Below are 27,191 nucleotides of genomic sequence, written 5' to 3'. Positions count from 1 at the left end.
ACCCAACTTCCCATTTAATTTCCTACTAAGAGAGAAATGATAAAACCAGAAAAGGGGAAGCAACTGTAGAGATAAGATGCCATCCTCTACAAACACTTGCTCTTGGTTGAGCTAACCCATGGCGCACTCTACACACCTCATGGATCTCAGCGCGGCTCATAGCACACACACCTAACACTTCAGAGTTACCAGACTACTCCGGTGCACAGTTGTCACAGACCACACTTAAGGACAGAAAAGACCTGGGATTATCCCAACAGAAGGCTTTGTGGTTTGCTTATATGAACTTAGAGATTATTGCTATCTGCATCCAGACAACAGAAATTCAGAATGTTACGATGAGGTCAACGTTTTTGGAGTCTGACAGGTCCCTCCCTCTGTGCTTTCGTTTCTCTCTTAGCCACCAATTATTACCAAATCTCTTAGGACAGGAGGGGGCATAATAATAAGAAAAAGGCAACATTTCCAGAGTGTTTTATCAAAAACAAATGAGACGGAGCTTTAACTCAACTGTAAAATAGGACTTTAAGTCCTTTAAGTATCACTCACATGTAGGTGGTTTTTGGAATAGAAAGTTCTGTGTTTCTTTTGCCAAAGAAACCTGGGTTCCATTGTGTTGGATTTAGATCTGATAGAGACTGTTCCTTGGCTAATAAAATACAATGATCATTGGGGATTGGGGAAGATTAACACACAATCCGTATATTCCAGAAAACTGTCTTCACTAGAGCACAAAGGAGATGGGTTTTCATTATGAGACAAGTCCCATAAAAAGGACACCCTTGGTGAGCCTGGGTGGCTCAGTGGGTTAAGCCTCTGCCTTTGGCTCAGGTCATGATCCCAGGGTCCTGGGATCCAGCCTGCTCTCTGCTCAGCAGGGAGCCTGCTTCCCTTCCTCTCTCTCTGCCTGCCTCTCTGCTTACTTGAGATCTCTGTCTGTCAAATAAATAGATAAAATCTTAAAAAAAAAAAAAGTACATCCTTGATGCTTTTTGCTCTTGCTACGGTTTTGTTTCATTTTTCTTCAGACTTCCAGGTAAGCCTGAAGTTGTTTGATGTAAAATCAGGGAAGGTCAGGTTTAGAGATTACATTTCTTAGAAAGCATCCCTGCTTCTTGCAGTAACCCCTTCTGGTTTTTGTTAACAGATCTAATTCAAGTTTAACCAGGACAAGTCTCTTAAGAGTGATGCTTGAGGTGGACCCGGGGGCGGGGTTGTGGGGAGGGGAAGTATGGTAAGCAGAGTCCATGGCTGGTGGGGGCCTGGTCAGGGTCCACGCTATCATGAGCCTTCCTGAAGCTAGACGACTTAGTCCTTCCAAGGGTCACCAACTCACCCTGTTTGCCAGGGGACTTCCCCAGTTTTAGCACTGAAAATCCCATCTCAGTCCTAGGCAAACTGGGATGGTTATCACGCAAGGATTGACTTCCCCTGGTTTAAGCTGTACCACGTACATCCTGAGTGGGATTCTAATCACTCTAAACTTCTAAAGTTAAACATATGTGCTTTGCAGCCTTTGTCTCTTTACATCACCTACCACAGTATCGTTTTCTACCACTGAATAGGATTCCTACCTAGTTACCACAAAACTATTAAGTGGGGCAAACGTTTTTACTCTGTTAAGAAGATTTACTTTTCCATTTATTTTTTAAGAGAAAAAAATCCAAATTCACACAAATGGTCTTGAATTTTTTTAAAGCTCTCATTTCGTTTGGGTGAGAGGGTTCCCCCCCGCCATGCTTATAAAACTTCTTTTGGGGGCACCTGGGTGGCTCAGATGGTTGGGCATCTGGCTTTGGCTCAGGTCATGATCCCAGGGTCCTGGGATTGAGCCCCAAATCAGGCTTCCTGCTCGGCAGGGAGTCTGCTTCTCCCTCTCTCTCCCCACTGTTGCCCCAGCTTGTGCTCTCTTATTCTCTCTGCCAAATAAATAAAATCTTTAAAATAAATAAATAAATAAATAAAATAATTAAAACTTATTTTGTTGGGGAATAATCATTTATCTAATTGAGTTAGCGCTACACTTCTCCCTCAAGCCCTGGTCTCTTGCCACATATTTGAGTGTACACAGAAAAACTTACACCAAAATTCTCCCAGAAGGAAACAAACCAAACTGTCCAGAGACTAGTGACTAAAATCATTAATGGTAAATAAAATCCTTTCTAGCTTAATCTGAATTACAACTCTTATATTCATAATATTTCTACGGAGTTAGTAACTGTATTCATTTCCTATTGGTGCTGTAACAAACTGCCACAAATTTAGTGGCTTAAAACAATACAAATATATCATTATGTAGTTCTGGAGGTCAGAAACCCAAAATGGGTCTCGTGGGCTAATCAAATCAAGGCCTTGGCAGGGCTGCATTCCTTTGAAGGCTCTACAGGGAATTCACCTGTTGACCTTTTCCAGCCTCATTCCTTGGCTCATGTGGCCCCTCGCTAGCAATCTCATCACTCTGACCTGTGCTGCTGTTGTCATAGGCCTTTTCTGACTGATGCTTCAGCCCCTCCTGTCCATTTTTTAAAGGACCCTTGTGAATAAACTCACCTGCATAATCCAGGACAATCTCCCCATCTCAAAATCCTTAATCACATTGGCAAAGTATCTTTTGCCACAGAAGGCAACAAAGTCACAAGTTTCCTGGATTACAACGGGGATCCAGGATGCAGGGTTTTATTCTGCCTCCTACAGTCATTAAGACCCCATCTTAGAAAGTTATGAGACTTGACACTAATGAGACCATATCTTTGGGTCTTATTTTCCGGAGTCTGTTGTTTAATCCTTCCAAATATTTAGAATCTAATAGTTCATAAGTAAATTTGAAAGATATTTGGTTACATTGTATGCTCCTATCAGGGAACAGGACAAAACATATGGGTTTCCAATAACTATCATCTCTACCAGCAAGGTTTCTCCCATGTCAAGTTGATCCCCGGAATCGTCAGTATGCCTTACTCTTAGTACACAGCAGGCAACAGAACCATAAAAACAATCCCACATAACATTACATGAAGATTTAGAGCAAACCAAGTGACTTCACAACATTTGAAGGCTACATTATGAAATAGTGAAAAGCAAAGATTCTGGAATCAGACAAATGTGGACTCAAATCCCGACTCTGCGGTTAGTGTGGGCTCTCAAAGTCTGTTTACTCCTCAGTGCCCACCTCGTGCTTCGGGAGAGACTGAATTAATGAACCCTAGAAAGCATTTAACAGTGTCCTTCATAAAGACAATATCATACTTGACACAGTAACACCGATCTCCATTTGACATATGAAGAAACACAATGCTGAAAAGTTACTAGCTCTAAGGGTGCACAACCAGTATATGATCATATCCCAGCGTCTGGCACACGGGATCCATTCCTGAATACCTTTCTCCTTATAGGTCGCTCTCACAACTACTTCATCGCTTCTTGAGTTCCCAGCTTTTCCCCTTAACTATCCCCTACTCTCTGTTGTCGTCCAAAGGCTGTGGTCTCCAAAGTCTTTTTTACATCTGAGACCAAATGTCAAATGCGCTGGGATTTTGAAACACAGTGACAGAAATAGATCCAGTCCATCTGCAAGAATATCATACTTCCCATTTTCTCCATTTCAATACTGTAATCTCCCCACACTGAATGGGAGAAGACATCTGCAGAGCACATATCTGTTAAAGAACTGTACCTAGAATACATAAAGAACTCACAAAATTTAAAGAGGCAAATCACTCAACGAAAAAATGGGCAAAGGATCTGAACAGACATTTCTCCAAGATGTAGAGACTGGCACGTGAAAAATTCAATATCATTAATTATGAAAATGCAAACCAAATATATATACAAATATCACATGTATACACATATTTGAGTGTAAATAGATTACAGCGCATATTAATTTCTTTCAGGGCTCCTAATGAGATTTTTAGAAAACCTTTCCTGTTAAAGGGACAATGGGTGGGATAGGGTTGGGAGCCACTGATCTGGGATGGAGGATTAGCTGTGGTCGGCACATGGCCTATTAGAGAATAGTGAGGTTTTTTGGTTTTTTTTTTCTTCTGTATTCCATAACAGCTTCAGTCTCAAGGACTCCCCGGGGAAAGAAGCAGCAAAATTATAAAATAATTTATTCCTCACTTTTGCTACCAACTTATTCTTTATTTAGGGAATATGCTGTTTCTGGAGGTATATATAATTATACATTTGGACTAGATGTATCTGTCATTATGTTATACAATGATGTATTTCACAATGTCTATGTGCCAGATAAGTGAATCTTACATCTTTAAATGCCTGAACACTTCATTTAAACATTTTTTTGCCATTAAAGATACTCCTGAACAAAAAATACAGCTTCATCTAATGAGCCTTTTGTAGCTCACAACCACTGTAACCTCAGGTATACCAAGGTCAGCCACTACAAGCCTCTCAAGTAAATGGTGATCTTTTTGGAGTTCTTGGCTCTGCTTTTCACAGGGACTTATTTATTTTTACGGGCTATTAATTTATTACTGCTTTTCCTGTTGGCAGTGCCTCCTACCTGTAATCCGCTGCATTCACACAAACATTTAATGCCCACATTACCAGTGACAATACATTTTTCACCTCTTGGAACCTACTATCATAGCCAAAGTATTTTCAATTCCAAATTTCAAGGCTTACTAGCTTAAGGGGGAAAAGTGAACATTTATTATCAGCCAATGGTGGCAAAGCAAACCAAGGGGGCAGAAGCAGGAAACAGAAACTCCTTAGAAACCGAAGAGGCCATTTTCTTAGTCACTCTCACCTCTGTGTCCCTTTGTCTATCTGTTTCACTCTTGTTTCTGCAAACTCCCCTGCTGGGCTAATCTATAGATGTGACTCTGCCACAACCAGAAGGTTACATCAACTCAGTTCTAGTCATTTGCAGAGAACAAAGGGCTGCTTCTCTCCCAGTGCCATAGTACCAGAGGAGAGAATCTGATTGGCCTTTCAGGTTAGGTTCCCTGTGTGGCCCAGTTGATAAGGTCACATAGTATAACCTTGGCTGCCGGGGCCAGCTCTGTGAGGGAGGGTAGTTTTTAGAGGAGTGTTGTGATAAACTGGCTTAGTATGCACCAAAGGAACCAGATGATCCAAATGTTAGAACTTAATCTAAATTAAAAATAAACTCTGTGCGGGCACCTGGGTGGTGCAGCTGCCTAAGCGTCCTGGTTTCAGCTCTGGACGTGATCTCATGGTCCTGAATCAAGCCCTGCATCAGTTCCGTGCTCAGTGCAACATCCGCTTGAGATTCTCTTTCCCTCCCCCTCTCTCCCTCCCACTCCTGTCCTCTTGCTCTCTCTCTCTCAAGTAAACACATAAATCTAAAAAAAAAGAAAGTAAGAAAGAAAATCTCAGCTCTAGGTAAGGGTCTGAGGTGCTTCCCTCTGAAGAAAGAACATGAGGTTTGGCCCCATTACTGCATACACACATTTTTTCTGAGGCCTTGATGATCTACTCCCTGTTTTTCTTTTTTCTTTTTAATTTGATACGATTCACACACCATAAAAGCCACCCTTTTGAAATGTACAGACAGGCGACTTTTAGGATAGTCACAAGGAGGGGCGCCTGGGCGGCTCAGTGGGTTAAGCCGCTGCCTTCGGGTCAGGTCATGATCTCGGGGTCCTGGGATCGAGTCCCATGTTGGGCTCTCTGCTCAGCAGGGAGCCTGCTTCTCTCTCTCTGCCTGCCTCTCTGTCTACTTGTGATCTCTCTGTCAAATAAATAAATAAATAAATCTTTTTTTTTTAAAAAAGGATAGTCACAAGGATTCGGCAACTACCACCATTACGTAATTTCCAGAACATTTCCTCACACCAAACAGAAACCTCGTACTCATTAGTAACCAGTCCCCATTGTCTCTTCCCCCCAGCCCTAGGCAACCACTAATTGACTGTCTCTATGGATTTTCCTATTCTGTATATTTCATACAAACAGAATCATGTAATATATGGCCTTTTGTACCTGGCTTCTTTCACTTAGCATCATGTTCTCCAGATTCGGGATCATTGCAGCATGTATCTGTGTTTCCTGCCTTCTTACAGCGGAGTAATATTCCATTGTCTGGACATACCACATTTGTTTTTCCATTCATCAGCTGAGAGATATTTAGGTGATCTCCACGTGTTGGCTATTATGAATGACGTTGTCAATATTCATGCACAAATTTTTGCATGGACATATCTTTTCAGTTCTCTTGGGTGTACAGTATAGTCAGGAATGGAACTGCTAGGTCACATGGTGATTGTTTTATATTCTAAGGAACTGCCAGGGGCTGCACCATTTTACTTTCCCAGCAGTGTAAGTCTTCCAGTTTCTCCACAGCCTCGCCATCTTCTTGACTGTCCCTCATTTTAATTATAGCCATGCTAGGGGCGCCTGGGTGGCTCAGTGGGTTAAAGCCTCTGCCTTTGGCTCAGGTCATGATCCCAGGGTCCTGGGATCGAGCCCCACATCGGGCTCTCTGCTCAGCGGGGAGCCTGCTTCCTCCTCTCTCTCTGCCTGCCTCTCAGCCTACTTGTGATCTCTGTCAAATAAATAAATAAAATCTTTAAAAAAAAAAAAAACAATTTAAATTATAGCCATGCTAGCGGAAGAAGTGGTATCTTGTTGTGATCTTTTTTTTTTTGATGGTGTCCTCTGAAGCACAGAAATTTTAAATTTTATCTATTTTTTGTTTTGTCACCTACCTGTGCTTTCAGTGTCATGTCTTAAAAAACTACTTGCCTAATCCAAAGTCACAAAGATTTATACTTATGTTTTTATCTGAGCCTTACAATTCTGCTCTTACACTTGGGTGTTTGATCCATTTTGAGTTAATTTTTATATATGATAAGAGACAGGGAAGGGTCCAACTTCATCATACGCATGTGGATATCCAGTTGTTCCAACACTATTTATTTATTTATTTAAAGATTTTATTTATTTATTTGACAGACAGAGATTACAAGTAGGCAGAGAAGCAGAGAAAGGAGGAAGCAGGCTCCCTGCCGAGCAGAGAGCCCGACACGGGGCTCGATCCCAGGACCCTGGGATCATGACCTGAGCCGAAGGCAGAGGCTTTAACCCACTGAGCCACCCAGGCGCCCCCCAACACTATTTATTGAGAAGACTTTTCTTTCCTCATTGAATTGTCTCCGCACCTTTACTGAAAATCTCATTTTTTTAAAACTAAATTCCCATGGTTTCAGTAACTGACTACACTCAGTTAAGCATATGACAAATATGCAACTGAATGTGATTAAGATGTAGGTACGTGGGGCAACAGGGTGATGGGTATTAAAGAGTGCACGTGTGGTGATGGGCACTGGGTGTTACAGGCAACTAATGAATTGTTGAACACATCAAAAACTAATGCTGTATTATAGGTCAGCTAATTGAACATAATAAAAAAATCTACACAGCAGCTTTGTAAGATTAAAAAAATAATAATGACTTTATTCCTAAGAGAGAGAATGCACAAGCCTGAGCATGGGCAATGGCAGAGGGAGAGGGAGAAGCAGCCTACCCGATGAGCAGGGAGCTCACCATGGGGTTCCATCCCAGGACCCCAAGATCATGACCTGAGCTGAAAGCAGATGCTTAACCACCTGAACCACCCAGATGCCCCCAAAGGAAATCTTTCAATAAGTGTAACAAAAATCAGAAATAACAAAAAAGAATTGGCAGCAATTTTTCTTTCTTAATGGGACTTTAAAAGTATGGAAGCTACCTCTGTAGGAAGAGTCTGGGACTCCCAATTTTTGTTTTATCCAGTTCTATATTGTTTGCATTTGTTACAAAGAACATGTTTTATTTTCCTGACTAAGATGGCCTTTTAATCTGTATAAACAATAGTTTAACTTAAAAAAAAATGTAGGGGGCGCCTGGGTGGCTCAGTGGGTTAAAGCCTCTGCCCTGGGCCCAGGTCATGACCCCAGGGTCCTGGGATTGAGTCCTGCCTGCACCAGGCTCTCTGCTCAGCAGCAAGCCTGCTTCCTCCTCTCTCTCTCTGCCTGCCTCTCCCCCCTACTTGAGATCTCTGTCTATCAAATAAATAAACAAAATCTTTTTAAAATAAAAATAAAAATTAAAAAATGTAGGTTTGTGAAAAGTCCCAGTTGTAATCAGCATTTACTTTCACTTTATACAAACTAAGATTACTCTGGCTAATACACTGGAGAGATTCACTATTTTGACTATGGTGATGGGTCCATGGGTATGTACGTATGTGCATGTGTATGTGTATGTATATATATGTCAAACTTATAAAATTGTACACTTTTTTTTTTAAGATTTTACTTATTTATTTGAGAGAGAGACAGTAAGAGAGAGCATGAGCGAGGAGAAGGTCAGAGAGAGAAGCAGACTCCCCATGGAGCTGGGAGCCGGATGTGGGACTCGATCTGGGGACTCCAGGATCATGACCTGAGCCCAAGGCAGTCGTCCAACCAACTGAGCCACCCAGGCGTCCCAATTGTACACTTTAAATATGTGTTTTTTATGTGTCCATTACACCTCAAGAAAGCTGTTTTTAAAAACAGATAAAGTAAGGGCAAGAATATAAACGAAAAACTTTCTTTTCCTAATCATTTCAAGATCAGCTTCTCTTGTTGGTCCTAAGGATTTAATACCAACTAGTCATTTAGGAAAACTTACACATTTTTCCTACCTGCCTTGTTCCAAAACACAAGCAAACCACTTATTTTTTTTAAGATTTTATTTTTAAGTACTCTCTACACACAGCATGGGGCTTGAACTCACAAACCCAAGATCCAGAGTCATGTGCTTACCAATTGAGCCAGCCAGATACCCAGAAAACACACGCAAACCATTTAAAGTCAAGATTTGTAACGCTGAGACCATCTCATCACTGTAGGATAAACATTAACAAGAGCTGGAACTGAGTTTGGCTCTTAAGGAAAGCATTTTTAAGTCCCCTTCCAATAAGAATTAAGCAGCTATATATTCCTTTTCTACACTGAATTTAAGCCCTCCCAACAGCACCAAGCTCAACACTGGCAAAGACTTCATCTACCCATTCACCCTCCTATCCCTAGCATCAAGAATGCTGCCAAGCATACCACAGGTTCTCAGTAACATCTGTCGAATGAATAAAAATCTCACTGAAACTTAATCACCACCTTCTCCTAGGACCACTTTGGACTGAGGAAGGTGGCAGCTCTAGTCTTCTAACTCAAAATTCCATCTCTAGAGAGAGGTGCTGTCTATTTCCTTCATATTCTCTTATTATACACTTTTAATCTGGAAAAACAAGGTGGTATGGCTTAGGAACCTCATATCCAGGAAATGAACTAAAATATTTTATCCAAGATTATGCATAGGCTCCACAAACCAGAAGCAATCAGGTGAGAACGGCTAGGAAAATCATGGCATACCCTCCGGAAGAAACACTCCATTTGTTTAAAATGATCATTATGACAAGTCTCTAATAACACAGAAAATGCGAGTCATATGAATCAGGAAAAAACATGATCAGTGCCTGTGATTTACAAACTAAAATTTTCTACACTTCTACCTATGAGGATTTATACTCCATGAAGGCAGGCTGTTTGGGCTTGGCATATTGATTAATACATGTTGAATACATTAATACATGTTGAATGCATTAATGAAACTCGATATAAAATGTATCTTTGAAAACATACCTGAAAGGGAATGAACACACGTGGAAAATTATGTTCGAGGAGTGGAACTGTGGGGGTTTCCTCCACTTCCCTTCATTTTCCAATTGTCCCTAAAGTTGTGATAAAACTTTTTCAGTTGAAAAAGGCTGGTCACCGAAACCCCTCCCTGGCTCAGGATGCTTCTTCCCTCGTCCTGTAACTAAGGAAGCATGTGGATTGGGAGTAGGGCTGCAGCCTGGCTTCAATTCCCAGAGGGCCACTGTAAAAGGTGTGTGACTCCAGCCAAGGGCTCCTAGGACACCTGACATTTAGTTCTTCCTCCAGAGGTTGGGAAGGCACCGCTGGGACCACCCGAGGGGCTGCGCTTTCTCCTAAGGTGTCCCAGTCCCCCCACCCCCCACAGGTTACTCGTACCTCCTAGACCACCTAAAGGAGTAGCTCAGTAGCACACCCCCCCCCCCACTTAGCCCCCCAAGTAGTAATTCCTTCCCAAGGGAGCGGTCACTCTCCACCACGGCTCTATCTCCGCTAGGACGGTTACTCGTTCTCCCCGGCCCTCCAGAGGGTCATTCGTCCCCAGGGAGGAGGTCACCCCTTTCTGGTGGAGCCAATGCAATCTGCGGGGGTGGCTGGTTCTCGCCAGCCCTACTGACGAGGTCACTCCTCCTCAAGGCAGAGCTCACTCCCTCCTCACGGGTCCCACACCCCCCGGGAAAGCCGCTCGTACCCGAGGGGAACGTCGCCTCCGCCGGGCCCCCGCCCCGAGACTCAGCGCCGCCTCCTTCCGGGCCCTCCCACACGAGTAGCGGCGTCGCGGGCCGCGGGCCGCCTGGGCGGGGCTCCCGGGCGCGCGTAGCAGGCGGCGGGCCGGGCCGCCGGGCGCAGAGCGCGGGGCCGGCCGGCACGGCGGCAGCGGGCCATGGCGGGCTGGTGCGTGGGGCTGGCCTCTTTCCTGTTCGAGTACGACACGCCGCGCATCGTGCTCATCCGCAGCCGTAAAGTGGGGCTCATGAACCGGGCCGTGCAGCTGCTCATCCTGGCCTACGTCATCGGGTGAGCGCGGCCGCGGGCGCCGTCCCCGAGGGGTTCGGGGGTCCGGACGAGTCGCGACGGCCAGGAACTCCCCTTCTGGGTCTCGGCCGTGCACATGCTGCTCTTGGCCTAGGTCACCGGGCGAGCCCCGCAGGTGGCCTCCAGGCGCTGTCCGGGGGGGCGGCCACCAGAGGCGGAGGACTACGCCTCCCCGGATCTTGGTCCCGGGAGGGCCGGGCGGTGGGCCGGGCTGCCGGGCAGCAGACGGCTTTGATACTGTGCATTTTCAGAGCAAAGCCTGCCTAGATCTTCATCCTCACCCTTCCTGCTTCTTGTTCCCTGATTTGCGCCACGCTGTCCTTCGGCTTTGCCCTTAACGTTTCAGTCTTTGCTCTTCACTTCCCATTCTGATGATCTACACACAGAAACCAAGGCTTGGACTTTCCGTTTGGGTCCTTTTGGGCCAGTGGCTTCCGGCCCTTTCCTTTAGGTATCGCGTGGTAATCCAAGCTGATGAAGAGGTCACACTCTAAAAAGCACATAAAGTTAGTTCACTTCGTTTTGTGGCGTTCTTAGGAACGTTCTTATCGTTCCCCATGCTGCCCTCTTATATTTCCATATATCCTGCCACCTTCTGTCCCCTCACCAAATGCTTAATTTTAATTGAGTGCACCCGTTACAATTTAATGAAACTCGAGAGGAGGTAGAAATTAACTGGGCCCACTTTCAAGATCCACCTGGGGTGTTAATGGTGTCTAGAGCTGCTGAGCTGACAGATGTTACCTGCTCTGGCATTCCTTTTCTTAAAAGGCTTAATGCTGTGGTCCCCAGCTGCGCATTAGAACCTTGGGGAATCTTTTAAAAGTACTGATTGCTGACTCCCATCCCCAGACCTTCTCATTTAATTGGCTATGGAGTATGACTGACTCCCCAAGCGATTCTGATGGGGAGCAGTTTGAGAACCAATGTCCTAGTGTTTCCTAAACCCTCCTGATCACAAAAGACTCACCTGAGGAATTGTATAAAGTAACAGGTCCTCCACCCTGGGGCGGGGCTTGGAATGTTAACACTATCCACGGAATTCATACCATCAGGCAGGTATGGCTTCTAACACCATCAGCCCAGCAGCGGTTGAGTTCAAGAGGATTCAGTGAAATGGCTTCCCACACATATGGGCTGTACACCAGAACCACCTGGCCTACTCCCAGGTTTGGATTTAGTGAGTCTCATTAAGTACCACCACTACCAACTTCTTGTCCCCCAGTGATTGTGATGCCCCCTTAAATTTTGAGACCTGCAAATTACTGGTTAACTAAACTCGCATTGCTGGGTCAGATTGGAAGTATTTAGAATGAAAGGCTCCCAGCTATTTCCTCTTGGCTTTTGATACTAGGGGGAGGATTAGTTTAATTCTGTCTCAGGGTATCTTTAAAGTTCTAGACTACAGGAAGTGTCTATGGCTGCACTGTATGATACAGTAGCCCCTAGTCATCTGCAGCTGTTGAGGTCTTGAAATATACCTACTCCAAATCAAGATACTCTATCACTGTAACATTCACACCGGATTTCAAAAACATAGTGTAAGACAACCAAAAAATTAAAATACCGCATTAATACATCTTACATCGACAACATGTTAAAATGTTTTGGATATACTGGATAACATAAAATCTATCACTAAAATTAATTTTATCTATTTTTCTTTTTACCATGGCCACTAGAAAGTACACTATGTATGTGGCTTGTGTTCTATTTCTGCTGGGCAGCACAGCTTTCTAGGGGTCCTGGAGTGTTTGCTACTTTGATCATGAGGATCTATAAAGCAGTAAATGCATTGCATTTATCCATCTTCCTGTGATCAAAACTGACTCAGGATCTGAACTCTGAGGGCTTCTTTCTTTCTTTAACACATCTCAAATCTTCCTAATCCAGTTCATCTTAGACTAAACATGCATTTCTCCATGATCTAATTCTGTTATCTGTCATATGAGTAAATAGGTAATAACATAGTGATTCCCGTAAAACCATGTGTCTCTGCTGTAGCAACTCACTGCACACTATGGTAAAATAATAGAAACCTTCCTGCCCTAAGTTTCTGTGTGCCTGAATAGACTTAAGTGAAATCTTATATTGCAGCTAAATTCCTGGAACCCCTGAAGAAAAGGCCTTAAAGGCTGTCTCTAGGATGGACAATATAGAGACTGCTCAGACCAGACTAACTTATAAGTAACCAAAACCAGTGATTTTTTGAAATCTCAGCAGCTAGGGCTTATAAGGAGAGGAGAAGGATGCTTGTTTCTTTTTTCTAGAAATAATAGCAACAGTAATAGTCGCTGATAGGTGTTTAATAACAGCTGGCAGGAAGGAGTTCTGATTTATAGCATTGGCCAATGTCCATGGTGTAAATACTCCTGTCATGGCCAATTTCAGTCTACAATGGTAACACAAATATTGTTCTAAACATCTGATATGCAAAACTCATTTAACCTCACAACTACCCTGTGAAATCCTATTATCATTTCCATCTTATTGATGGGAAAAACTGAGGCATAGAGAAATTAAACAGCGTGGCCAAAATTATGCCTGATTAATGGTGCAGTTGAGAAATGAACCGTGATCGCTGGCTTCCGTTTGTGTTCCAGTGTCCTAACCACTATGCGCTAATGCCTTTAGATTTTTTAATTATTCAGACTGGTTGTAATGCCTCCAATTCTTCCCAGAGAAGAGAAGCATACATGTGACCTGAATTCTTGGAGAAAAAGTAAAAAACAAGTATAAAATCACTTGAGCAGTGAGATTCTCTTTTTCTACAGGGAGTATAACATACAAGGCAAGAAAAGAGGCTTCAGAGGCAAAAGACATGAGTTTATATGCTGACTTTGTCATTCACTAGCTGTGTGACCTTGGGCGAGTGACTTAAACTCTCTGTGTCTGTTTCCTCCTCTGTAAAACTAGAGAATAATAATGATATCTACCTTAGAAAGTAGTCAGGATTAAGTTAGTTAATGCATATATAGAGCTTGGCACCTGAAAACACTCAAATGGTAACTATTACCATAATTTTTATCATCTCTGGGTAATTATGCAGGTCATAGTGTGTTGAAAGTGCTCAGATGTCTAATAAAGACAGCGTGAGTACTTTCTTTGTGCTGGTCACTGTGCCAAGTGCTTTACCTGTGTCATCTCATTTATCTCCAACAAACCACCCTATGGTTTGGGTTTTACACCCATTTTGCAGAAGTAGAAGTGGAGTCTCCCAAGTTCAAGCAGTTTTGCAAAGTCATGTGATTAGTGAATGTTATACTGTCAGCCTTTGGCTATCAGAGGTTCCCTAGCATCAAATTTCCAGAATTCTAATGGCAATTTAAAGGGCCTGTTCTATTTTGTAGGTGGGTGTTTGTGTGGGAAAAAGGCTACCAGGAAACAGATTCTGTGGTCAGCTCAGTTACTACCAAAGCCAAAGGCGTGACTGTAACCAACACTTCTACACTTGGATTCCGGGTCTGGGATGTGGCAGATTATGTGATTCCAGCTCAGGTATGACTCTCACCGTGGCTTCTGTCTAATAACACCAAAGCTTCTGATTAGCTCTGTTCCCTTTACAGACTTTGCACTTTTGATTAATGATTGGCAGAGTTCTAATATCACCAGGGCCCAGACTAATTGTCTTAGTCTGAGAAAGCCGTGCAGAAGAATCCCATTCTGCCTTAAGGTCTAATAAGCAATATTCAACCAGCCTTGTTTCTTTTGCTTTAAATCATGGCTGGCTTAGACGCAGACATCTCAGTCTGTCTCAAGCCCCAAAGATGGAAAAGCAAATATTTTAAATCCTGGGAAAAATTCAGGTGGAAATATTGCCTTTTCACATTTCGTATGTGCTTTATTGTTGTTAGCCCACAAGATAAATCAGACAGTTGTAGAAAGTTGGCCAGTAATTGGGAGACCAAAGCCAAACCAGAAGGGAACAGACATGCCCGCATAGGATTTCATCAGAAACAAAGGAGAAGGGAAGAAAGCATTTGATACAGCATTGTAGTATCCAGTCTGTTAACCCACAAAGCTTCAAGTCAAATATTGACTCTCTTTAGCCATAGTAATGACTGTGGTCCACAGCCAGACCCTGCCATTTCTCTCCAGATGGCTCCCGGGCTAGGGTGACTGGGGTGGCCAGATCTCTCTTGGTTCAGAGCTTGGCTGGAAAAAACAAAGACTTGAGAAACTTTCTTCAACTGTGTCTTGCCCCTGCTTTCTCAAGAGAAGGGTTTTGCGGGCTGCCCAGAGGGAAGACTGAGCGAATGAGCAATGAAGGTCAAATGGAAGAGGGGATTTGTGGTTTGCTGGAGGTGGGTGGTCCTATTGGCACACACCTGTGTCAACAGAGAGATCACTGCTTCCTGTGAAGCCATGGCCTTGTCCTGCCGAGCTCTGGGGCCATCACCCTCAGTCTGTTCACTGGGACCAAGGAAGAGTGTGGGCCCACTGCTTCTGCCCCTCAGGGGGAAAGGAACGGGCAGCAGCCCCGCCTCCCAGCTCGGCTCTGGCCCAGTGCTCCGTGAGCGCCCCAGAGCTCCCTCCATGAGCTTTCACAATGGCCTCCTGCTTCTCCGGAGATGGAACATCTGTTTGCCCCACTTCTACTTGGCTCATCTCCAGACTGAAGTTTCCCTAAGCTTAAAATAGAGAAGAAATAGGAAAAAACAGTAAAGCCTACTGAATCGTTCACATCTATCTCAGGAGTCACAGGAACAGCCTTCTGTAGCACCAGGTGAAGAGCGTGTGTCTGCGGAAACACCAAGGACCCTGACAGGGCTGCCAGGAGAGAGACTTGGGCATCGTACCACATCCTCGCGCTTCCTTTTGGGGTCATTTCCTTGTCTCCCAGCATGGCTTGTTCTAGGCCTCTCTTTGGAAAATGCCAGCCATTTCCAGAGCTTCTACCTCATCAGACCTGGGGAGATGTCTACAGACACTTTGATCCTTGAGTTACCCTGATCCCCCAGATGGCTCACGGGGCTAACTCCACTCTTCCCGGAGTCTGAGATGCTGAGAGAAAGCTTCTGGCATTTCATTTTAGAATGTCATGGCTCAGTGAGGGGGAGGTCCACCTAGAATTTTGGGGCGTCTTTGTCTTGTACTCCTGGAGTTGGAAGGTCCTTAGCGACCAACTCTTTAGTCTCATCCCCAGTGAACTTGCACTCCAGAAACTTTAAATCAACCATTTGGCACCTTCCTGGGAGGAGAAAACAGAACCTTCTCAAAGAGAGAAGTGCCAGTTACTGACCCTGACTGGGTCTTCTCTAGAATGTTTTTTTTTTTTTCAAAGATTTTATTTATTTATTTGACAGAGAGAAATCACAAGTAGAAGGAGAGGCAGGCAGAGAGAGAGAAGCAGGCTCCCCGCCGAGCAGAGAGCCCAATGCGGGACTCGATCCCAAGACCCTGAGATCATGACCTGAGCCGAAGGCAGCGGCTTAACCCACTGAGCCACCCAGGCGCCCCTCTAGAATGTTTTATTAACTTAATTTCAGTTAGGAAAGAAAACCAGCCAAATTTGCGACTTTGGTGGTCTTGTATTTTTGTCCCTCGGAGGTGACCTGCTTGGCGGAGGCTGTTTTGCGTACCTGTTGGCTCTTTTCCCATAACAAACCAATCTTTATTAAGGAACCACCTCAGGTGATCGACATCTCCTTTTCCATGGAGGTGAAATTCATATGTCATAATAGTAACTATTTCAGATTGGAAAATCCCGCGGCACTTAGTACATTCACGATATTATGCAACCAACCCCTCCTTCCAGTTCCAGGGACACCAATCGTCTACTTTGTGTCTCTATGGAAACCTCATAACAATCGAATCCTGCAATGTGTCCGCCTTACTGTGTCCGGCTTCTTTGACTTAGAGTCATAGCTTCAGCGTTCCTCCATGTTACAACGTGTGTCAGGGCTCCATTCCTTTTTATGGCTGGGTCATGTTCCATTATAGGTACACGCACAGGTATAGATAAACACAGACTGTTTACCCATTCATCTGTCACCAGACATTTGGGTTGGTTCCACCTTTGGGTCACTCTGAATAATGCCGCCATGAACATATGTGAGCAGTAGGCCCCGCCCCCACGGGTTCAGTTACCTGTAGACAACTGCAGGCCGGAAACACTTGCTCCTCCCCTGACCTGTCCTCAGGTCAGTCGTGGCCCACCCTGCCTCCTCGCCTCCCTTCCCCTCACCAGGCAGCCATTTTCTCATCACACGAAGAAGGATGAGTACAGCACAATAGGTCTTTTGAGAGAGAGGGGCTATATTTCATGTAACTATTACAGCAGATCACTCTAATTGTTCTATACTAGCATCAGTCATTGTTGTTAACCTCTTACTGTGTCTAATGTATAATTTAACTTTATCACCGGGTATATGTGTCTCAGGAAAGAGGGAACGTATGTAGGGTTGGGTTCTATCCGCAGTTTCAGGCATCCTCTGGAGATCAGGGGGAACTGGGTACAAGTATTTATTTGAATCCTGTCTTCAGTTGGATTATAAGCTCTCAGAGAACAAGAGATCAAAAATCATTTTTTAAATTGTTCTCAACATGGCATGCAGGAGAAGTGGAAAGTGCTGTCCTATGAAATGAAGGACTGGCATTCTTCGTGGCTCGGCTTGATTCCTCTGAAGGTAACGGAGTGATGCTGTCTCCCCTCTACAGGAGGAAAACTCCCTCTTCGTCATGACCAACATGATCATCACCAAGAACCAGAGCCAGGGCTTCTGTCCTGAGGTAGGCAGCTTCTCAGGGACGAGCCTCGGGCCTCAGGCCCCTGTCCTCACACCTGACTGACCACGAGGAATTTGTTGTCCTGCTTTCTTCTTTTTCCAGCTTCCGGATAAGACCACTATTTGTAATTCAGATGCCAACTGTGTTGCTGGCTCTTCGGGCACCCACAGCAGTGGTATGAGCACGTAGCTGTGACCCCCAGTAGACACTTAGCCTGGGATGGGCAGCCCCTGACCAGATGGCCTCCCCTGTGGGGCTTCTCTCAGGACAGAGAAATCTCCCACATTCCCCAATTCCTCCACAAGACCCTAAAGAAACCTGGTGTTCAGATTAGGGACCCAGGATCTTCTCGACCTTCACCTGTCACCTGTGCCCCAGAAGCTATCATCCCAGATCTTGCCCTGTGCTGTGGCTTGGCACTGCCCTTACCCTGCTCCTAGACTCAGGCAACAATTTTCCTCTCATTTCTGGAAACTGTATAAACCCCCGAGTTGGAATAGCTCAGGATTGATTGCACAGGACGCTGGGGTGGTGCTCCCACTCTGTACCTTGCGAAGTAGCAAATAGGAGACCCCTGTGGACCTGGGTCCTTGCCCCTGCAGGAATCGCAACAGGAAGATGTGTGCCGTTCAATGAGACTGTGAAGACATGCGAGGTGGCAGCCTGGTGCCCAGTGGAGAATGACACACACGTGCCCGAGTGAGTCCTATTCAAGGGAAGATGGCTGGGGAGTTAAGCTTTGTGTGTTTTGTGCTCTTGGTGTCTGTGTGGAGTCAGGCTTCCCCAGGGCGGGGACCACAGACAACCGCCAGAGTTGTCTAGTGTGGTGGGCCATGGTACTTGTCACTTGTCCTAGGAGTGCAGATGATTGATTCCTATGTCTGGACTCTGTTGGTTTCGAGTAACTCCAGGAAACAGCTCTCAGTGCCTTACCTATGACACACACATAGCAGGGCTGGTTGATGCTTTAACGAACTAGGAAGATCCCAGCACGACTAGACCTGAGTCTCAAAGGACAGCTTCAGAGTCTCCAGATTTTGACTCTGCTTCCCCTCATATTGGCTTCCTTCGCAGGACTCCTGGTGTAGTCCCCAGAGGTACCTTTGGACTGACATTCCCCCAAGTCTCCCAGCCCAGCTGTCCGTTGAGGTTCTAGAGCTGTCCATCATCACGTCTTCAAACACATCCCGCAGCCCGTCACTGTGGCTGGAATGTGGATTTTTTTAATTTTCATTTTTTTTAAAGATTTTATTTATTTATTTGACAGACAGGGATTATAAGTAGGCAGAGAGGCAGGCAGAGAGAGAGGAGGAAGCAGGCTTCCTGCTGAGCAAAGAGCCCGATGTGGGGCTGGATCCCAGGACCCTGGGACCTGAGCCGAAGGCAGAGGCTTTAACCCACTGAGCCACCCAGGTGCCCCAAGGAATGTGGATTTTGCTAATCATCTCAGGCCAAGTCACCTGCCCCTCCCCGGAGCTAAGGCGGACTCAGTCCCACCCAAGGAACACCTCCTGAGAGTAGTGAGATGGGGCTTCCAAAGGAAATTGGGGGTTCTGTTACCAGAAAAGAAGGAAGCAGAGACTGGGCCAGAAAATAATTCATGTCCACTGAAGTGTGTTATATTAAGTAGAGCAGGTTCAGGGGTGCCCTAAAATAAAACATTCTGCCCAGTAGTAATTGGCTCTGCTTTGACTGGGGTAGGGGGTTAGAGGTTGTGCTCCCAGAACTGCTTGCAATTTCAGCATTCCTTACTCAGAGTTCGGACTGAGGCCTGGATGAGGCCGGGGCGCAGGGAGCCCCATGAACCCTCTCCAGGCTGTGCTGCAAGAGAAGAAATGGATGAGAGCCTCTGGTTGCAAGACTGCTGAGGGCAGCAGCTCAGACTAGGGAAGGAAACACAAAGAGAAAAGGAATCTAGGATTTTTGAGGTAGAAAAGATCTTTCCTTTTAATCCTTTTAGAAAGGATCTTTTTGTTTTAGGGAGCTGTGCTCCCTAACATCAGTGCCACTGGCCATGGGTGGCTTTTGAGCACTCAAAATGTGTCTGGATCCAAGAAAAATGCTCTGTGTGAAATGCACTCCAGAGTCCAAAGACATTATGGGGGATGGATTTATAGATATAGATATAGTTATATAAATAAATCTTTATTAACAAATGAAGTGTTACATGCTATAATATGGATGAACCTGGAAAATGGGGTACTAAGTGAAAGAAGCCAGACACAAAAGGCCACATACTGTATGATTCCATTTATCAGAAAGATCCAGACTAGACGAATCTAGAGAAAGTCGAGTAGTTCCCAAAGGCTGGGGGGAAGGGAGAATAGATAGCCGCTGTTAAATGGGTACAGAGTTTCCTTTGGGGGTGATGGAAATGTTCTAGAACCAGATGGTGGAGATGGTTGCACATCCTGAATGTGTTTAATGCCAATGAATTAAACACTTTAAGATGGTTAATCTTACATTATGTGAATTTCACCTTTTTTTTTTTTTTTTTAAGCACAGTGAATCAGCCTTAGAAGTATTGCATATGAGGGGCGCCTGCCTGGCTCAATGGGTAGAGCTCACGGCTCTTGATCTCAGGGTTATGAGCTTGAGCCCCCACTTTGGGTGTGGAGATTACTTAAAAATAAAAACCTTTAAAAAAAAAGTTTTGCACATGAGGTAGACAGATGTGGGGGGAAATTATAGTATAGGGAATGACAGTGGTTGGAAAAAATAGCAGTAGTTAGCATCCCTCTGGATACAGGAATGAGGGGATTTGAAGCCCTGGGAAAAGTGCCTTGGTCAGGGCCTTTCATGGCATCAGCACTGACAAGTTGGGCTCTTTGCTGTGTGGCCTTGCTTCTGTCTCAGGGTTGAGAAGACTGTTGATTCTGTTTATAACTCCAAGATTCCACCTGGATCAGGGGTGCCCCCCCAAGACACACACAGAGGGTTCTGCGCACAGCACCAGATTCTCCTATAGAAGCCAACCAGAGAAGTGGGGTCCCCTTGGAGACAGAAGCAGCTTGTACTGTCAGCCCGGAGCTGACGTGGCCCTTCAGAGTCAAGGCCGTGCGCCAACAGACACGTGATTTTTATGTACTTTGGAGATGAGGTCAGGATCCACCCTGTGGTTGAATTTATCGTTGCTTTGACTTGAAAAACCCGATCTGTGGAAGGTGAGCTCTGAAACCCCCTCCAGCCTGCAGGCCGAATAATTTCCCTGGGAGGCCACTGGGCACCACCCCTCCTTAGCTATTCCTCCTGCTCTTCAGCTTTCACTGCCTTCGGCAAGAGGCACAAGAGGAAGAAATGGAAAGGCTTGGTTTAGTCTCCCTTGCTGACCTGGTGTTTATGCAGAAGAGAGTAGAAAATGCTCAAGATGTTTCACTTTTTTTCTTGAGAAGATGACATTGTAAGACACACGTGCATGTGCTTTTTTAAAAATATTATCCAAGGAAGTGAGTATACGTATATGTGTGTTTTATTAACAATACACTATAATTTTTTTTTTCAGACCAGCTTTTTTAAAGGCTGCGGAAAACTTCACCCTTTTGGTTAAGAACAACATCTGGTACCCGAAATTTAATTTCAGCAAGTAAGTGGTGGCCGGCCGCGTGAGTTCCCCCAATGTTTTAGAGTGACTTCTGGCTTTTCTTTGAGGTTTTCCTCACTTCATTTCTGCTTCTTCCTGACTTTAGGAGGAATATTCTTCCCAACATCACCACTACTTACCTCAAATCATGTATTTATGACGCTGTAACAGATCCCTTCTGCCCCATATTCCGTCTTGGCAAAATAGTGGAGAGCGCAGGGCACAACTTCCAGGACATGGCCATCGAGGTAGGCACAGGCCCCTGGCTTCTCTGACGCAGTCTTCAACACACGTCATTCTAGAACAGGCCCCAAGGAAAGCTTGCTCGCTCTCTCTGCTCACAACCCACAGGGAGGCATCATGGGTATCCAGATCAAGTGGAACTGCAACCTGGACAGAACCTCCTCCCTCTGCTTGCCCAGGTACTCCTTCCGTCGCCTGGACACCCGGGATGTGGACCACAATGTGTCCCCTGGCTACAATTTCAGGTAGGCGTGAGCTTGGGCCCCAGTTCTCCTGTGTAGGGGCAGGAGTGACAGCAGCTGGATCACTCCCCAGTGGGCCGTCCCTGCCCTTTGAAGACCAGCACTCGCTCAGCTGCCCAAGGGCAGGTGGGAAGGCTAGGTGCCAGGGAGAGTGTCCAAGCAGAGCCTCGTACCTGTGCTTTCCTGGCCCCCGAAAGCCTCCTGTGCCCCTTACTTCAGAAATCATGTTGAGACAATTGGCACAACAGCCAAGAGAGCCTGGCTGCTGGAGCTTCCTGGGGCCAGCCTCAACCTCTGCTCACTGATTTTGAGGAATGGGTGAGCTTGTGATCCTCTGGTCCAAAGACCCAGGAATTAGTTTCTCAAAGACCAGGTCTGCCCCTGGAATCTCCAGGGTATGGAAGATGCAGGTCTAAGCCTCAGGAAAGGCCTTCACTGGTATTTCCCTGCTGAAAGTACCATATATGTGTCCTGGGGCTGCCTTGACAGACTTTCTCAAAGTGGGTGGCTTAAAACAACAGGAAGTTACTCTCTCACAAGTCTGGAGGTCAGAGGCCCAAAATCAAGGTGTCAGCAAAGCCAGCACCTTTTTTTTTGCCTCTCTGGGCACATCTCTGTGGGTCCCCTCCTCATAGAACACCAGTCATATGGAATCAGAGTCCACGCTAATCCAGTACGAGCTCAACTTAACTCCTACCTGCAAAGACCCTGTTTCCCTACTTGGATTTCATATTTACAAGTTCCTGATGAGTACAAACCCTGGGTGACAGTGTTCAACCCAGGAGAGCCCGTCATTTGATGGAAGGACCAAGGGGCCAGGGTCAGGTCTACCACTTCCTTGAAGCAGCAAAAACCTTAGCCATGAACATTTTTGTGGGTGCTCTGCGGTCTCTTCCATGCATTTTGCCACTCTTAAACAAAGTAGCTCTGCCGGGGCCACCCAAGGAGGTCTGAGGGGCTTTTGTACTGCGCTTGTCTCCCTCTAGTGGTGATCTTAGAACCGCCTGGAACTGCAGTCAGCTATCACTTTGGCTCACTGATACTAGGGGAGCTATTTGAATTTTTTCCCGAAGAGAAAAATTAGATTTGTGTTGCTCTATTTCTACTGTTACACAGTTCTAGAAACCACTTCCACAGTGAGCCTCAACCTCAAGCTTGGGTCAGAACCTCAGGCAGAGAGAAGCTGATGGGAGACCTCACCAGAACTAGCATCAGGCCCCACCTGATTCCCAACCAGGACGTGGAAGCCGTGAGCCAGAGCGATCATAGACTACGAGTTCAGGCTTCTCTGAACCAATGTCCTGTATAACACAGGCAGCAAATGGCCTCATGGCTCAACAGTGCCCCCCGCCCCCCCCACCACCATTCCATTCCCCCTTGTCAGGTTTTGCTTTTTTTAATGGCTTTATTGAGACTAGTTCCCATACCACGGAGTTTATCCCCTTAAAGTGTGGGACTGAATCGTGTTTAGTCATGAAGTTTTAAGACTATCGCCTCAATTTTAGAACACTTTCATCACCTCAGTGAGAAACCCTGTATCCTTCGGCCATCACCTCTGTCCTCCCTCCTACCTGTCCCGGCCACCACTGTCTACTTCCTGTCTCTCTGGACTTGCCTATAAATGGAATCACAGTGTCGCCTTCTGTGACCGGCTTCTTTCACTCAGTATTGTGTTTTGTTGTTTTGAGGTTCATCCGTGTTACAGTATGTATCATTGCTTTCTCTTTATGGCCAAATAGTATTCTGTTGTGTGGATATGCCACATTTTATTTATTCATTTATCCATCAGTGGGTCAGTGGTTCTTTAAAAAAGATGTCCAGTGCAGATTTTGTGAGGCTTGTGAAGGGTCATGGCCGGCCCCATGCCCCCCACCCACAGGGCAGTCCTGCGGTTTGGGGCTCACAGGCCACATTCTGTCAGTGGCCAGATCTCCTTGGCTCAGCTGTGATATGGGGGCTACTCAGAGTCAGAGGTTCCAGCCCAGCCGTAGGAGGCGACAGTGATGCTGAAGAGTTCTTCTGGTGCCCCGTGGGCCCTGGCACACCCCTGCCAACAGCCCAGCCCTCACTCGTGACCTACAATGGCCAGGAGAGGCCTCAAGATGCTCAGGCGTCATCTGTTAAGAGTGCCTTGGGAAGTTCTGCTCTGATATTCCCCATCCAGGACCCAGAGGGTGAATCCAGCCACTTGTCTGTCCCTGCCCCGTACCCATCGGCTTCTCACCTGTCCTCCTTCCTTAGGTTTGCCAAGTACTACAGTGACCCGACTGGGGCCGAACACCGCACGCTCATCAAGGCCTATGGCATCCGCTTCGACATCATAGTGTTTGGAAAGGTAGCCTGGCCGCCCCCTCCTCTTGGGGCACTGGCTGAGACCCAGGCTTCTGGGTTGGCCAGAAAGGGGGCCCTCTCCCTACCTTTTATCTGCTCATGCCCTCTATCACGACTGTTTCTTTTTCTCCTGTCTTTTGCAGGCTGGGAAATTTGACATCATCCCCACCATGATCAACATTGGCTCCGGTTTGGCCCTCCTAGGGGTGGTGAGTGACTTAGACTGCTCCTTCACCCCCCCGGGGCTGGGGGCCTCCGCAGCAGTAGTTAGCACAGCAAGGCGAGACCCTCCACTGGCATCTTGGGGCTTCCCCTTGACCCTAAACTCGTTTCTAGAATAGACCATCTAGGCTTGTTGCCCTTGCCTCCAGCCCCACCTCACCTTCCCTTCTCCAAGACCACAGCCCTTGGGGCCTCGCCTTTCCTTGGAAAATTCCGGGCTTTGCTGGGAAGGGACATGCACAGAATAACCGGCTAAAGCATCCCGCCTGGCTCATTCTCTCACTCTCTACCACACTCAGGCGACGGTGCTCTGTGACGTCATTGTCCTCTACTGCATGAAGAAGAGGAACTACTACCGGGAGAAGAAATACAAGTATGTGGAGGACTATGAGCAGGTAGGTCCCCTCCTAAAGGTCCCAGCACCTTGCTTCCTGCACGTCTCTCACGCCAGTGGTGAGCACCCAGAGTACTGGGCGAGGCCCTAACACAGAGGTGCTACCAGGCATGTGGTCAACCCAGGTGGCCATACAGTGCTCCTTCTTCTAGACTTCTAGACCATCACTCTTTAAAATCTAGTTTTGGGGCACCTGGGTGGCTCAGGTCAGGTCATGATCCCAGGGTGCTGGGATGGAGCCCACATTGGGCTCTCAGCTGGGGGGGGGGTCCTGCTTCTCCCTCTCCACCTCTCCCCCCGTTTGTGCATGCTCTCACTCACACGCACACTCTCTAATAAATAAAATCCTTAAAAAAAAAAAAATCTAGCCTCATCTTAATTAGTGATGTCTCAGGTTAGTCATGATAACGAATATTATGACAAAACCCCACACTACTTAAACTTGCCTCACATAGCAAGAGGGGTCGGCACCATGCTTTGAGACCCCCTGCTCAAGGACTAAGCTGAGTATGTTCAGTTGTGAAGGGGTGCCCGAAAGGCCTCTCACCCGCCCCGAATTCTCCAGACTCACCTGCGTGCAGCACGTGCTGGGGGTACATTTATCCATAAGCGCATCCGTCAACAATAAGCGTTATCATTCTTTGCAGGGTCTTGGCAGTGAGATGGACCAGTGATGCTCCTCCACAACAGGGCTCCCCGTGGCCCTCATCAGAGCACAGCCAAGAGGGAGAAAAGGCTGCTGTGTCATCTCAGAGAAAGTTCCAGATTCTGAATCCATCTCCACTGCACGAGAACGACATGGTCACCCAGCTGTTTTGTGTGTAGGATGTGCAGAGCAAAGCACCCTGCAACCTGGGGTGTTGGGGTGACCTCTGGCCCAAGGGCAGTGGTGCTCCCGCCACTGGGGCCTCGTCCAGCTCCCAGCTGAGCCCCAGCGTCTCTGGTCAAGCACTTTATGAGGGAAGGACGGACTGCTGGGTGTGGTCACTGGACCCTTAGCATGCGGGCTGTGCCTGGGCTGTGGTTCCTCTTCCGGTCCGTGCTGTCACAAGATAGTGTGTGTCCTTTGAGAAAAGGCCCGCTGCGGTGGTCAAGGACCAAACATTAAAACACTTTTCTCAATCTTTGTGTGGTTTCATAGCACGAACTAGAACTTTCCTCCCTTCCCTTTTACCTCAACAAGCAAACCCATCTGTTGTCCCAGCTCACTGTGCTCAGGAAAATTCCCGAAGCAGTCTGCGTTTGGAGCTTAGGCGTATTCCCAGCTTCGACATTCTCTTGAAGGCCTGAGATTTTTGATCTTGGTCAGGTTGGGTTCCTACAGAACTTACAAGATCTTATCCTGTACTGACTACTCATCTTACCCGTATGTGTGTTTTGGGGTTTTGTTTTTTGGTTTTTTTTTTTTTGGTTTTTGGTTTGTTTTACCTAAAATTGTGGTACTACACTATGGAGGACACAATTTTAAAGGCAACAAGTACACGGCTATCCTTCTCCCCTCCCCGTTTGCTTTCCAGAAGTCTCCAGCCACAAGCAGCACCACCTACACCTACTTTGTTTGAAATGTTAATGAAGTTATTTAGAGCTGCGCCTTCACACAGATTTAATTCTGCAGTAAGTCTTCAGGATCTCCTTAAAGCAAGCTGCTTGCCCGTCGCATCCCCCATCACGAATTCATTTCCAAGTACTGAAGGGAACGTTTATTTTAGAAGTGCCTGCTTCTGCTGGATGAAACCTGGGCTTTTCTTGCTTTGGGGGCCGGGAAACGTTTACTGAACCCTTTTGAAAAAGCTCTGGTTCGTGTTACCTCTTTGGGGAAAAAAAAAAAAAAGAAAAAAGCTTGCTTGAACACACGGATCAAGCGGAGCTGGAATTTTTTAGGGCCGGCTTTCATTTTGCAGCCTAAGACGCGACGGTTACTGGAGTGGCGAGACCTCTTTTGGCCTCCCTTTTGCTCAGATGGAATGCGAGCTAAGGCCGGCTCGGGGGAAGGATGGGGGAGGGGCTGCTCACTTGACTCACCGCGTTCACCTGTGTCCCCCCTTGCTGGCCCTCCCTGGCGCTGCTGCTTATATAGGGGTCCTTCACCTTTGCACCTATGGAGCAGCTTCCGGGCATCTCTGGAACTCCTAAAATTCTGCAAAGGGACACACCTGTGTGCATTTTTTTAGCTTTCATTAGATTCTCAGTGGGGTCTTTGAAGAGGAACACCTGCACCTGGGGTCTTTGAAGAGGAACACCTGCACCTGGACTCGTAAAGGCCAGTATCCCAATGTTCTATTCCTGCAACAACAGAACAAGGAGCTTTCAAACTTCATCTGCTTTCCCTTCATAACAGAAAACCAAGGTTCAAGGCCAGGAGAGCAAAGCCGTAGGCTAGATTCACATCTGGAGTGCAGGGAACCCCCCGCCTCTAGCCTGGAGGAAGCATCCGTTCTAAAAGTCTCTAAACGCCATGAAAACCGGTAGTCCAGAGCTCTGTAGAACCAGAGTCCAAGCTCTGTAGAACCCCGCGTTTGCCGAAAGTTGGAGCCCTCAGGACGACTGAGCCTCAGTTTACAGAGGACGATCCATAAAATGGGACAAATACATACCCTGTAGAGCAATATGTCCCACAACACACCTGCTCACAGGATGTGTTCCCTGTGGGATTACTACCGCTCCCGGAGCGGCTCACCTAGTTGGTCTCCCAACAGAAGAACCTAGCAATTACCTGCCTGCCAAAGCGGTGCTTTTCAGACGTCCGT

At 46.4% G+C, this 27,191-nt stretch overlaps 2 protein-coding genes across 2 annotated transcripts in view; one reads left to right on the top strand and one right to left on the bottom strand.

The window, feature by feature from the left end:
• The window catches only part of IFT81 (intraflagellar transport 81), a 197,068-nt gene extending 187,326 nt beyond the window's left edge, over positions 1–9,742 (bottom strand). Inside the window, exon 1 of the mRNA XM_013056513.2 lies at positions 9,654–9,742. The gene's annotated coding sequence lies outside the window, so the exon portion shown is untranslated. The remainder of the gene's footprint in view (positions 1–9,653) is intronic.
• Positions 9,743–10,476: 734 nt separating this feature from the next.
• Positions 10,477–25,566, top strand: P2RX4 (purinergic receptor P2X 4). Its single transcript, XM_013056511.2, has 12 exons — positions 10,477–10,685; positions 14,054–14,201; positions 17,364–17,435; positions 17,535–17,607; positions 18,035–18,131; positions 20,935–21,015; positions 21,119–21,260; positions 21,364–21,500; positions 23,739–23,832; positions 23,972–24,037; positions 24,350–24,445; positions 25,092–25,566. The coding sequence occupies exons 1-12, from the start codon at positions 10,552–10,554 to the stop codon at positions 25,116–25,118; spliced, it is 1,167 nt and encodes a 388-aa protein (XP_012911965.1). The 5' UTR covers positions 10,477–10,551; the 3' UTR covers positions 25,119–25,566.
• The last annotated feature ends 1,625 nt before the right edge of the window (positions 25,567–27,191 follow it).

This window comes from Mustela putorius, unplaced genomic scaffold (genome assembly GCF_011764305.1).
Source record: "Mustela putorius furo isolate JIRA1106 unplaced genomic scaffold, ASM1176430v1.1 tig00537248_pilon_pilon_pilon, whole genome shotgun sequence".
NCBI classification, from domain to species: domain Eukaryota; kingdom Metazoa; phylum Chordata; class Mammalia; order Carnivora; family Mustelidae; genus Mustela; species Mustela putorius.
Note: the sequence above shows the minus strand (reverse complement) of the source record. Positions and strands in the feature narration are given on the sequence as shown.

What these genes read in the sequence shown, in the direction of transcription:
- P2RX4 (XM_013056511.2), top strand. Translation starts at nt 10,552, where the DNA reads ATGGCGGGCTGGTGCGTGGGGCTGGCCTCTTTCCTGTTCGAGTACGAC. An exon ending in TCCAGGACATGGCCATCGAG is followed by an intron (nt 21,261 to 21,363) that starts GTAGGCACAGGC and finishes CACAACCCACAG; the next exon opens with GGAGGCATCATGGGTATCCA. An exon ending in ACATCATAGTGTTTGGAAAG is followed by an intron (nt 23,833 to 23,971) that starts GTAGCCTGGCCG and finishes TGTCTTTTGCAG; the next exon opens with GCTGGGAAATTTGACATCAT.